The sequence below is a fragment of the Bos mutus genome, chromosome 4 (assembly GCF_027580195.1).
Source record: "Bos mutus isolate GX-2022 chromosome 4, NWIPB_WYAK_1.1, whole genome shotgun sequence".
NCBI classification, from domain to species: Eukaryota; Metazoa; Chordata; class Mammalia; order Artiodactyla; family Bovidae; genus Bos; species Bos mutus.
Genome location: NC_091620.1, coordinates 108986874 through 109000661, shown reverse-complemented (window position 1 = coordinate 109000661; position 13788 = coordinate 108986874). Strand labels below are relative to the sequence as shown.

Sequence of the window (13788 nt, the reverse complement as noted above, 5' to 3'; positions counted from 1 at the left end):
TTTATAGTAATTCAAATCCAGACATACTTATTTAGGACAGACTATATGTATAGTTCTCTGTTGAATCTAAAATAGCTACATACTGACTACTAGGAATAACTTTTTAATGTCCCCTTTGTAAATATAATCTTCTGTATCTAGAATTTTTTTTTTTTTAGTTCTCTCTATTCTCTTTAGGATGGAGTCTCGATTTCTTTTGTATTCTAAGACAATGGAAGTGGAAATGGAAACACCAACCAGGGGCTTTGTAAGTAGACGGACTCAAACTCTACCACTTACAATAGGGATGTGAGGATTGAACAGAAAAACAGAAATGAACCCTCCTGAAAAGGAAGAGCACAATGTTTGCCTCTGGTGCGTAAAATAGGAACTCAGCAGATTCTGAACATCAATGACTATAAAACAGATGTCTGAGCAAACCTTTTTCTCAACTTCCAAAGGAAGTCTCACATCTCTTCTTAGGAAAAGCTGTGGTGTTTCCCTTTGGGGATCCAAATTAGTCAATTCAGCAAGTATTTCTGGCCAGTCACGAACATGTTGCAATGGTTTATGATAAGGCTTGAGTTGAAGGCCTGAAAAATATCTTTCCCTTAATAAATGATAACGTAAAAATGAACTAATTACATCAACACATAGAAACTTTTCATTAAATTCTGTACCTAAGTATTGAACACACACAAATTAAAGGTCTAAATTTACATCAATATTGATTTTAATCAATATTATGCCCAATTTGAGGTTAACTGTTTTTTAAGAATGTAAGAATTATGAGAATAATTCTGGAAATGAATTAAAATTTATCAAATGAATTTAAGATCCTAAATTCCATGATAGCCTATTTAATTATGATACAATCGGTAAAAATTTGGTGTTTAAAAAAATAGTTAAATCACTAGAAAACAAATCACAACCACCTCGATGAAATCCCTTATGCATTTGCAATACTTTGTCTGAGAGACCAAATCTGTAGTGACATTAGGCTGAGTTTAAATAAAGAGTCGAACATGAGTGAACGACTGAACTGAACTGAACTGCGATAGAAAGATCTGATAGAAAACCAATATAAAGAAAAAGAATATCTGTATTCCGAGAGGAGGTGAGCACTGAAAATAAAGGCAAGTTGGATGCATTTAAACAGAATTCAAATGAAATTTAAACTGCATTTAAACAGCATTCAAATCAAATTTCATTGCCAAAGAAAAAATGTTTTGGTTTTTACCACTTCAAACATTGTATGGCGTTCTCTGGTGACTCAGAAGTAAAGAATCCACTTGCCAATGCAGGAGACATGGCTTTGATGGCCGATCCGGGATTATCCCAGATGCTGGGGAGAAACTAGGCCCTTGTGCCACAACCCCTGAGCCTGTGCTCTAGAGCCCACGCGGCACCACTACTGAGTCCACACGCCCTAGAGCCTGTGCTCCCCAACAACAGATGCCATTGTTCTACTGCTGTACTGCAATCAGAAGCCCTCACACCACAGCTAGAGAGTAGGCTCCACTTGCCACAACTAGAAAAAAGTCCACGCAGCCATGAAGAACAGCACAGCCAAAAATAAATAAGTACATAAAATTAGTAAAAAAAAACCCAACATTGTATGAATAAAGAGGGGCCAGGAGCAAGCAGAGGCTTATCTGTTTCAGCAGTTTGAACATAAACAATTTATGTAAAAGAGAAGAATATTATATCATTTGAAAATTTAAAAGTCAATAATAATTGACGCTACCCTTCAGTTTACCAACTCACTCTCAGAAAGGAATAATGAGGTTTATACATCAAAATAACAAGTTTCTTACTGAGGTTTTCTGAACAGATCCAAATAGTGAAATATTGCTGTGTTTCTTGAGAGAGACGCATTCCTTCCATTATCTGCTGCACTGTGGTATTATTTCCATGCTTCAGTTCAACAGAACGGTACGATCCATCCATTCTGTATATACGAACTTTTTCATACTAGGACAAAGAATGATAATAAATTATGCAAGCTGGGTAGAAGTTATACATCCCAACCCCCCAAAATGCTTTAATTTCAACTTCATCTGCTTTATTATAGATTTCTAATATGGAAAATATCAGAAAAACTACTTTAAGTGAGAATCTTCTGGCAATATTTTATTTTTTCTATTTTTGGCTTGCTGCACAGCTTGCAATCTTTGTGGCCCAATAAGGGATCAAACCTGTGCCTCCCGCACTGGAAGCTTAGAATCCTAACCACTTCTGGCAGTATTTTTTAAAAATTTACTTCCATTATTTATATTTTTAAACATGAAATTTCTTCTGAATATTCCATGGTCAAATAAGTTTGAGAAATGAAGGGAAATGGTTTAAAAAAAAAAATACTCAACTTCAAAAATCTTCTGAGAGGATACTTTAAAGCTATTAATGTACAATGTTAATACCAAATGGGGGATACAGACCTGGTTAACTAAATCTGGTGTTAGTTAACTACCTCATGAGTTTAGTGGGCTACAAATTACAATGTAGAAATGTGCACCAGCAATAATTTATCCCAAAAGCAATCTGTGATAAAGGACTTTGCAGATACAAGTTATGCAGCCAGTTTCTTTCTTCCAGTTCAGAAAATCACAGAGAGAAATGATATTATCAATTCATTTTTATTGTTATAGGAAGTAACTGATGCCTCTAAACAACTTCCAGGACAGTTCATTTTAGGTAAAAGTACCTAAATCCTTTTATCGTATACCTTCAGATTTAAAGATTATATGAGAAATAAAAATGTGTTTTTAACTATACAATTAGAAAGTAAATTGCAATGAAGTTAATATAAGGGTGCCTGTACTGCTTATCTATTTCCTTGCTTTTGTCCTGTGCTCAGGGAATAATGTTTTGACAAAAACGTGTATGAATGTGTGAAATTTCCCTTTAAGACAGAGATCATGTACTTATTATTTATCACATCACTTTCAGCATTTCATGGTGGTAAATTTACAAAAATACTCAACAAGTACATATTATCTAGTTAATGGAAATGTCTGGAAAGGCTCAGATATATGGGTTATATCCTGTTGGTATAAAACTTTTATCCTTTTTAGTCCATGGGGTCGCAAAGAGCTGGACATGACTAAACGATGAACACTTTCACTTCACTTAGAAGGCCTAAGTAGAGAGAGATGCTTCAATGAAGTGGTTACAATTTGTAATCACCATATAAAGTATAGAGATTACATTGGGAATTAGATTAATTTTAAGTGATTGAAAGATTTACTTATGCAAACTTTTATTTCGATATGCAAGAATAAATGCCCAAATGTTAGAGATGACAGCAAATTTAATATCTACGATGTCTAAACATGAGGCTTTATAAAAGTAAGCCATCCATACATTTATCCTTCCATTCTTACCACAAATCCTCAAATTTTATCAACTTTAATACGATGCTTGGCTCTAACTAATATTTATGAAGGTAATTCTTACTGGTTTGTTAATGGCTTCCTTCAACAATTTTGCAGCTTCTTCCCAATTATTTTGTTTGTTTTCTTCACAAATATTTAAAGGAGATCTTCCCTGTTGGTCTGTTATGTGCTAGGAATGTGAGGGAAAAATCAGAGGTTAAAGAAAAAAGGCATTACAAATATACAAGTAAGGGAAAATGTCAGTCAATCAAAATTTCATTAAAAAGACTACTGGCAAGTGTTAAGTAGGTATTAAGCATACTTACTGCATGCTATACTTCAAGTAAACATGAACAGCCGAAGATGAAAGATTCAAAGCACTAATCACTGTGGCTATTGTTTTTCCAAACTTCTGTTTATAGCAACAAAGGTCTTGTTAAAGCTATTATTTTTCCCTTACACATCTGACAGTACAAATTCCAAAATATCTTTTTCCTTCTTTAAGATATTTTTTAGAAAACACTTTATATAAGGGCTTCCCTGATAGCTCAGTTGGTAAAGAATCTCCCTGCAATACAGGAGACACTTTATATAAAATGACAGGAAGCTAAATTTTATGTACATTTGGGCGATACATGGTGATGATGGTTGTAAAACAATGTAAATGTACTTAATGCCACTGATCTGTACAACTAAAAATGGCAAAAATGGTATATTTTATGTGAGGTGTATTCTATTACAATTTAAAAGCAAAGTGTATACATATTATTTATTCTATATAGCAAGTTAAATTTGTTTTCATTTCTCAGCTGACCTCTCAAGTGTACAACTAAACATTTTAAGTGTCATTACTAGTTATTTACTGTTTGGATGTTAAAAAAAACAACGCCTGGAAAATAACTTACTCTGTCAATTTCTGGATGGTTTAGGAGGATCTGTACAATTTCCGCATGTCCTCCTCCAGCAGCAAAATGAAGAGGAGAGCTAAGCTGTCCATTTAGAAGGTTTGGATTACACTTTCCTTTCTCTAACAATATGCGAGTGGCTTCAACTTTTCCATACCTACAAAAAAATAAAACACCTACAAAAGTCATATGAAGTGTTTGAAAAATCCAAATTTCAGACATCTCAAAGAAATCTAAGACTTTTCTATGGCAGAGAACAAGGAATGAAGACATTTATGTAAATGTTTTCAGTCCTTATGGATTTCTTATGAAGTACTCTGATTTAATTCAAATGTTTCTATTTCTGATCAACTGGGAGAAAATATAATCTCAAATACAAGATAGAGCAGAGGATACAGAATCACAATCGTACAAAATATACAAAAATTATAAATTAGGGAGATAAAATTTTTAGTCAAAAATATTTTCAGGAGCAGAAAGTAACTCATAAATTTAATAATGCTTTTTTTTAAATTTACAATAGGCCCAAGACCTAATTTACATGTAGCTGTTGAATGAGGCAATGTGAAAGACACAAAGATATGTTAAGATAAATGGTCTCTGCTCTGGTAAAGGCTTCTAATGTAATCAGAGGAAAACAAACATGTGAGATAAGTTACATCATGCTGTAACATTTAAGTAACAGTTGAGAGTAACAATCAAAATATATATATTTGTCAAATAATAGTATACATTGATGCTTTAGAAAATGCTGGAAAAGGAAGATAAGATTTCAGTCTAAGAGAGTCCTGAAAAGTATTCTGATAGAAGAACAATTTAAAAGCTGAAGAGATGCTGAAGAGAAGTAAAATATTCTAGGTAGTGAGGAAAAAAAGTAAGCAAAGAGTACAAAGAATGTGCCAGACATAGTGAATTTACCATCTAGTTACAAAGACATATAAGGCTTCAATCTAACGCAATGGTGGAAAGGCAATTCATTTTTTTGGAAATAAATGGGTAAAAAGGGAAAGGAAATTTGCTCTTAGATATGGTGCATCTGAGGGGCAAACAGCACATCTTTAGAACTAAACCGTCAACTTTCTTCCCTTTCACACATGCCCTGAACCTGCCACTTGTATCCTACCCTTCTCATTCACGTGACTGTTTGCTTACATTCTTAGCTATTCTTGAGATGTCTTTTTTCCTTCTCCTGATTTTATTTCAGGTTAAGTTCTGTTATTTCTCTGAAACAGTTTACCAACTACGTCCTATATATATTCCCACTATAATTTACCATTTTACTTTTACTTTTTTAATCTCATTAACTACTTTCATCCTTTTATATATATATTTCTGTCAGCCTGGATGTTCCTTGAAAGTTATATCTTTGCATTCTCCATACTGCCTCAGGCATTAAGAAAATGGGTGACTAAACTGTTCAGCTGGCAACTGAAAACACAGACTTGATACTCAGGAGGAAGGCAAAGGCTTGAGGTACCAGATATACAAATTCATCCAACTGAGCCTGTTAAAGCTGCAAGAATGGATGAAACCTTTCTGAGAGAGAAATATGAACATCTTAGAACAATGAAATGCATCTTGAAAAACATACTCTCAGAATAGGAAAAGATACTGAGGGGGACAGTTCAACTCTGTGTATGATTAATAAGTTTTCAAGGTACTTCTTTATATAATTACTTAATATAATCTTCACAACAACTTATGAGGCAGGCAGAGATATTTCTAATGCACAGATGAAAAAAATGAAGCTTGTACCAGTTTAGTAATTTGCCCAAGGTCTCATGGTTAACCAGTTAAAATCCAATTTTCTGACTCTTAGTGTAACAGTTTCTATACTATTAATATAAAACATGCTTGGGTCACAGGATGAAGACCAGTATTTCAATAATAATAATGATAAGTATTATCTTGCATTTGTATTGACCTTCATTATAGCTCTATTATAGCTGCCCTTTCAACTGCCATTTGTTCTGCAAACAAAGGGGTGGTCAACAGCGTTAAATGCAGCAGAGCAGTGAAAGAGATTAAAAACTCAGAAAGGTTAAGAAGGTTCATGAAGACTGAAAAAGAGAAAGCAGTGAGTATGGTCCTGTAGTCACTGAAGTCTGGCTGTGAAAGGAAGGAAAGAAACAGCACAGTGGCCAGAAGGGCCAGCAGGTTCAAATTAAGGTTCTTTTTCGAGTAGGGAGAGGATTCATGTATGTTTGAAGACAAGAGAAAAGAAAGTACAGAAAAGCAGAAAGTGCAGAGAAGTGTCTGACTCTTTGCGACCCCATGGACTGTAGCCCGCCAGACTCCTCTGTCCATGGGTATTCTGCAGGCAAGAATACTGGAGTAGATTGCCATTCCCTTCTCCAGAAATCTGCCCAACCCAGGGACTGAATCAGGTGTCCCCCAATGCAGGCAGATTCTTTACCTGTCTGAGCCACCAGGGAAGTTTCTAGGTTTAGAATAGGGGACCGAAAACTTGACAGGATGAATGAGATAAAGACAATACACAGCTCGTTGCACTGAAGGCCCAAATGAAATCAGATGGGATAATTTGTAGGGAGCCAAATCATCAGAGTTCTGAAACACTCTCTACCAATGATGTGAAGCCTGGAAGTACTATCAGAGAGAGAAGACACTGATTTGAGAGAGGTGAGAAAATATGAGATGTCAGTGAGACATTTACTGAGTGGCTGAGAGGTTACCCATATGGGGAGAAAGCCAAATTAAACAGTTTTGGAAATGGTGATTCTGGTAAAGAAAAGTTTTTAGGCACCTGTCAATCAATATAATTTTTAAAGCTTGGAGCAATCCTAGGGGTGATTTCATTAAGTGATCCTCAAAGACTGATCCAGGAAACCAGGAAGATCACTGAAAGCTTTTCAGCATGTCCTCTAGGTAAAACATATTTCATAGTAATACTGAGATGTTATTCTCCCTTTTCACTATGATTTTCTCTTAAGTATATAGCAGAGTTCTCTAGAAGCTCCCTGACATGAGAATTGAAACAAATTAAAGGCAAGATCAGATGTGAGAATCCAACTATTTTCTATAAGGTTGCACAGTAAAACGATGCAAGAATGTAAAACAATGCTGCTGCTGCTAAGTCGCGTCAGTCGTGTCCGACTCTGTGTGACCCCACAGACGGCAGCCCACCAGGCTCCTCGTCCCTGGAATTCTCCAGGCAAGAACACTGCTACTTTTCTTATTAACTTTTTTATTTTGGAAAATAAGATATATTTGGAAAACTCTGCTATTTATATTAATATGCTACTTTAAAATAATTAAATTCTTTAGACATTTTTCAGTTTTAACTTCTAATAAAGTATATAACACTAGGTATTACTTCACATAAACCAAAGCTCTTTGGGATCTTGTAATTTTGAAGAATAAAAGGAGTTTTAACACAAAAGTTTGAGAACCACTGATCTAATAAAATCCTTCAGTTTAAAGATGCTGCTGCTGCTAAGTCGCGTCAGTTGTGTCCGACTCTGTGCGACCCCACAGACGGCAGCCCACCAGGCTCCCCCGTCCCTGAGATCCTCCAGGCAAGAACACTGGAGTGGGTTGCCATTTCCTTCTCCAGTTTAAAGATGAGAAGACAGAATAAGAGGGATAAAACATCTTGTATAAGCTTATAAAGATAGACCCCATCCCAGTCTCTTGATGAGACAGCCCAGTAATCCTCTTCTAATCCTAGTATTAATTAGTAAGTAAGAGTACATTTCCAAGATAAAGTAATTTATGTTCTTTACTAAATAGTTTAATCAGTCTTCATTCAAGTTCACACCAATCAAATGATCTATCTTATTAAAAGTATTGCAAGGTGACCTATATTACTACTACTACTGGTATATTAAACTTGGTTATTATTTCCAGCTGATGGAAATTTGATTTTATTGATGGATAAAACTCTTCCTCAGTGTATTGGAGTAATATCCAAATAAAAATACAACAGATGAATGAATTTTAGATTCAGACATCAAAATCTTTAAATTTTTATAATACTTTAATAATAGCCATTTTTTTGAATGCTTATTACTGCCAGGTACCCTTCCAAGCATTTATTCACATTTTCTCCTCTAATCTTAAAAAAAGCACTAAAATTAAGCTCATCTTTTAGATAAAGAAATAGATCCTTAGAGACATTAACTAATTTGCTAAAGGCCATACTTTTAGGAACTAAAATATTCAGTAGGGACTAAAATGTAGGTACATTCCAAAGCACATTAAATACAATACCATACTTCTGTTTTTATGTAATACGTAGTTGAAAATATTATCACTCTCTTAATAGAGAAGGAAATGAGGCCCTGCCACAGAAAGGGCAACAATACAGGCAAATGTAATTTTGGGATTCCTAAGCTAAAATTCACTAGCTCTGTCTTTCTCAATTCGTGATGTTTGAACTATATTCTTTACTTCTTTTTGTTTAGCTCAAGGAAAAGCATGTGATTTCTTCTGGTACTGTTGCTGCTACCAGTATTTACCAGTAATCTGAAAAAACAATTATAACTTCAGTGAAAGAAGACTTAGGGTAACTCTTTTCAAATCTGAGTATAAAAATTCCCTATAATGGGAAAACAATTAAGGTTACATTAATAGAATAAAATATTTTTAAGGAAGCAGAAAAAAATTGAGCATATTTAATAAAAGATATTTTTAAAGAAATAGCATAATGTCAATAGAGAAAAGATATATATTAAAAGCAACTATATTTAGCTACTTAATCACAAATATTGAAATCAGAGAAATCAAAAGACTTTCAGTTGGAAATGATCTAATTATTGTATTTTACATATAGATAAATAAACTAGCACTCATCTCACACGCTAGTAAAGTAATGCTCAAAATTCTCCAAGCCAGGCTTCAGCAATATGTGAACCGTGAACTTCCTGATGTTCAAGCTGGTTTTAGAAAAGGCAGAGGAACCAGAGATCAAATTGCCAATATCTGCTGGATCATTGAAAAAGGAAGAGAGTTCCAGAAAAACATCTATCTCTGCTTTACTGACTATGCCAAAGCCTTTGACTATGTGGATCACAATAAACTGTGGAAAATTCTGAAAGAGATGGGAATACCAGACCACCTGACCTGCCTCTTGAGAAACCTGTATGCAGGTCAGGAAGCAACAGTTAGAACTGGACGTGGAACAACAGACTGGTTCCAAATAGGAAAAGGAGTACGTCAAGGCTGTATATTGTCACCCTGCTTATTTAATTTATATGCAGAGTACATCATGAGAAACGCTGGGCTGGAAGAAGCACAAGCTGGAATCAAGATTGCTGGGAGAAATATCAGTAACCTCAGATATGCAGATGACACCACCCTTATGGCAGAAAGTGAAGAACTAAAGAGCCTCTTGATGAAAGTGAAAGAGGAGAGTGAAAAAGTTGGCTTAAAGCTCAAGATTTAGAAAATGAAGATCATGGCATCTGGTCCCAACACTTCATTGGAAATAGATGGGGAAACAGTGGAAACAGTGTCAGACTTTATCTTTTTGGGCTCCAAAATCACTGCAGTTGGTGATTGCAGCCATGAAATTAAAAGATGTTTACTCCTTGGAAGGAAAGTTATGACCAACCTAGATAGCACATTCAAAAGCAGAGACATTACTTTGCCAACAAAGGTCCATCTAGTCAAGGCTATGGTTTTTCCAGTGGTCATGTATGGATGTGAGAGTTGGACTGTGAAGAAAGCTGAGCACCGAAGAAGTGATTTGAACTGTGGTGTTGGAGAAGACTCTTGAGAGTCCCTTGGACTGCAAGGAGATCCAACTAGTCCATTCTGAAGGAGATCAGCCCTGGGATTTCTTTGGAAGGACTGATGCTAAAGCTGAATCTCCAGTACTTTGGCCACCTCATGCGAAGAGTTGACTCATTGGAAAAGACCCTGATGCTGGGAGGGATTGGGGGCAGGAGGAGAAGGGGACGACAGAGGATGAGATGGCTGGATGGCATCACCGACTTGATGGACATGGGTTTGAGTGAACTCTGGGAGTTGGTGATGGATAGGGAGGCCTGGCATGCTGCGATTCATGGGGTCGCAAAGAGTCAGACACGACTGAGCGACTGAACTGAACTGACTGAAATAAACTAAGATGCAGAGAGGTGAAGTAAAGTTGCTTGCTCAATGCCCTGCAGCTAAAAAGCTGTGGACTTTTAACAGGCAATAAACAATGTAGGCACTTCTCAAACTAGCCAGAGAAGCTCATTTTAAACAGTAAGTCAAAAGCAACTTTCCCATAAAATATAAGGTAAAACTAGAGGAAAACATAGGCAGAACACTCTCTGACATAAATCACAGCAAGATCCTCTGTGACCTACCTCCCAGAGTAATGGAAATAAAAGCAAAAATAAACAAATGGGACCTAATAAACTTAAAAGCTTTTGCACAACAAAGGAAACTATAAGCAAGGTGAAAAGACAGCCTTCAGAATGGGAGAAAATAATAGCAAATGAAACAAGTGACAAAGAATTAATCTCAACAATATACAAGCAGCTCATGCAACTCAACACCAGAAAAATAAACCACCCAATCAAAAAACAGGCCAAAGAACTAAACAGACATTTCTCCAAAGAAGACATACAGATGGCTAACAAACAAATGAAAAGATGCTCAACATCACTCATTATCAGAGAAATGCAAATCAAAACCACAATGAGGTACCATCTTATGCTGGTCAGAATGGCTGCTATCAAAAAGTCTACAAACAAATGCTAGAGAGGGTGTGGAAGAAAGGGAACCCTCTTACCCTGTTGGTGGGAATGCAAACTAGTACAGCCACTATGGAGAACAGTGTGGAGATTCCTTAAAAAACTGGAAATAGAACCACCATACGACCCAGCAGTCCCACTGCTGGCCATACACACCGAGGAAACAAGAATTGAAAGAGACATACGTACCCCAATGTTCATCACAGCACTGTTTACAATTAGCTAGGACACAGAAGCAACCTAGATGTCCATTGGCAGATGAATGGATAAGAAAGTTGTGGTACATGTACATAATGGAATATTACTCAGCCATTAAAAAGAATGCATTTGAGTCAGTTCTAATGAGGTGGATGAAACTGGAGCCTATTATACAGAGTGAAGTAAGTCAGAAAGAAAAACATCAATACAGTGTATTTATGCATATATGGAATTTAGAAAGATGATAATGACGACTCTATATGTGAGACAGCAAAAGAGACAGAGATATAAAGAACAGAGTTTTGGACTCTGTGGGAGAAGGCGAGGGTGGGATGATTGAGAGAATAGCACTGAAACATGTATATTACCATGTGTGAAACAGATGACCAATCCAAGTTGGATGCATGAAGCAGGGCACTCAAAGCCAGTGCACTGGGACAACCCAGAGGGATGGGGTGAGAGTGAGGTGGGAGGGGGGTTCGGGATGGGGGACACATGTGTACCCGTGGCTGATTCATGTCGATGTATGGCAAGAACCAACACAATATTGTAATTAGCCTCCAATTTAAATAAATTAAAAAATATATAAAGGTAAATAACTTCATTACATCCTTTCTAGAGGACAGGCTATAGCAAATGGTTAACTACTGCTATGAACATAAATTTAATAACTCAGTCCAGGCTGAGGGGAAGAGTTATGATTATGTGAGAAGAGTGCAAGAGCAAGAACTCCATAGGCAACTAGTGGAGAGAGCTAACCTCACTCCTGAGAGCTAATTCTTCTCATCAAAAAAAAAAAAAAGCTTTAATTCTAATGAAAACTTTTGGATGTTTCCAGATACCACAGCTTTCCAAAGAACTAAAAGAATACTTGTCTAACATGATACAGGTCAAGTCATATGTAGCTAACACACGTAAATTTTATAGTAAGGATAAGCAAACATAATACAACTCCAGTACAAAACAATAGACATTGTGGGTGACCAAGGGACCAACTGCTGTGCAGTGGCACTTGTTAGTCATTAGCTATCCTACTTCATGACCTAAGAAATGCCTGAGAACATTAATGATACTTTTCAAACGGGCCAGATGCTGTGGCACACGCATAGTAATCAAAGATTCCTACAGAGAAAGCGCAGAAGGCAAACACACAGGGTGGAGGAAAAAGTGGCTGGAATGAGAACAGCTTTGAAAAGAAACACTAACATTAATAACTAAAGATTCATTCTTTCTAACAAGAAAAGAATAAGTAATCTATTTACCAGCATGCATAATGAATGGGTGCCCAGTGGTCACTATCTAATTGGTTGACTGAAAATCTTTCATTGAGAAGTCGGTTTAGTAATTCCGAATCTCCTTCACAGGCACTTCGATGGAGAGGAAAATCGTCTACCCACTGTCGTTCCCTAATCATGAAAAACAAACAAGAACAACAGTGTTGAAATTCAAATTGTTCTGAAACAAATATGACACATCTATGAAAGCTACACATCACTGAACAGCTGTAAACTGAATCATTTACGCAGTGATTACATTGCATACTATTGCATATATCATTTACAATAATTGTTCAATATTAGCATATAGGCTTTTAAAGGCACAGTGAAGTGAAACCAGAGTCGTACTTGTCTTCGGTGACACTGCTCCTGCTCCTCTGCCATTGCTCCTGTTTGGGAATTTGGATTTTCGAGTAGTCTGGAGCTCCTAGACCAAAGTATGGATTTATTACCACTTTATCTACCTAGAAAGGGAAAACAGAACAAAAGCTGTTTAAGAGCTTTATGACCCAAGTATAAAAGCAGAGCTAAGTGAGGATGTCATCTCAGTGTTTACAATTACTAATATATGCATTTGTCTCAGGAAAAATAAATTATATTTTGAAATGAAATATCTTTTGAAATAAGAGCCAAAATTCTTACCCGGTTTGTATACTGAAGATCTGATCCAAACAAAGGGTTGTAAATACAGGTATCTGCTTTCTCTAGGGCTAACATTTTACTCTTTATTTCTAGTGCACTGTAGCCCATGTGTAGTGAGTTTTCTGCCTGACCTGATTCAGTAGCATATGCAGGGTTTATAACATTAGTTTTTATCCGCTCAAGAGGAGAAGGTCGGAATAAGGCTGGAATAAAGTGAGACTGTGTGTGACGTTCATCTAGCCACCTGGCAAAATAGAAAGAAGAGGCAGAAGAAGTATTTGTACTAAAGTGAAGATGAAAAAAGTAAACTACTGTCTAACTCTTTCTAATACTACATTCAGATTTTTATAATTTTAATTAGTGTTAGTTAAGTATTTCACTTACTGTAAATAAAGGTTTATTACTGGATACAGCAAACTATTCTTTTTAAATGCATATAACAAAAAAATGTATATAACACTAAATAATTAAAACCATTTCAAAAACATGAAGCACTTTAAAATTTAAATCATTGATATGTAGGTGACATGAGACCTGCTGTTACAGGACAAAGGCTTCACAGGTTAAATGACTTGTTCACTAATAGGGGTAAATCAATAATAAACCTTGTTTTATAACAAAGGAATCTTAATTCTTAAGCCAGGGCAATCTTTGTCACTTTCAAAGAATAAAATTAACATGTTGCAAATAAATCAGGACAATCTTATCT

At 35.9% G+C, this 13788-nt stretch overlaps 1 protein-coding gene across 6 annotated transcripts in view; it reads right to left on the bottom strand.

The window, feature by feature from the left end:
- Positions 1-13788, bottom strand: part of KRIT1 (KRIT1 ankyrin repeat containing) — a 43438-nt gene that overhangs the window by 17495 nt on the left and 12155 nt on the right. For all 6 annotated transcript variants that reach the window (XM_070369871.1, XM_005908822.3, XM_005908823.3 and 3 more), the window contains 7 exons: positions 13080-13323; positions 12786-12901; positions 12423-12566; positions 4259-4415; positions 3436-3543; positions 1797-1953; positions 421-572 (listed from right to left, as the gene is read on the bottom strand). In XM_070369871.1, the coding sequence (XP_070225972.1) occupies positions 421-572; positions 1797-1953; positions 3436-3543; positions 4259-4415; positions 12423-12566; positions 12786-12901; positions 13080-13323 (1078 nt within the window). The remainder of the gene's footprint in view (positions 1-420; positions 573-1796; positions 1954-3435; positions 3544-4258; positions 4416-12422; positions 12567-12785; positions 12902-13079; positions 13324-13788) is intronic.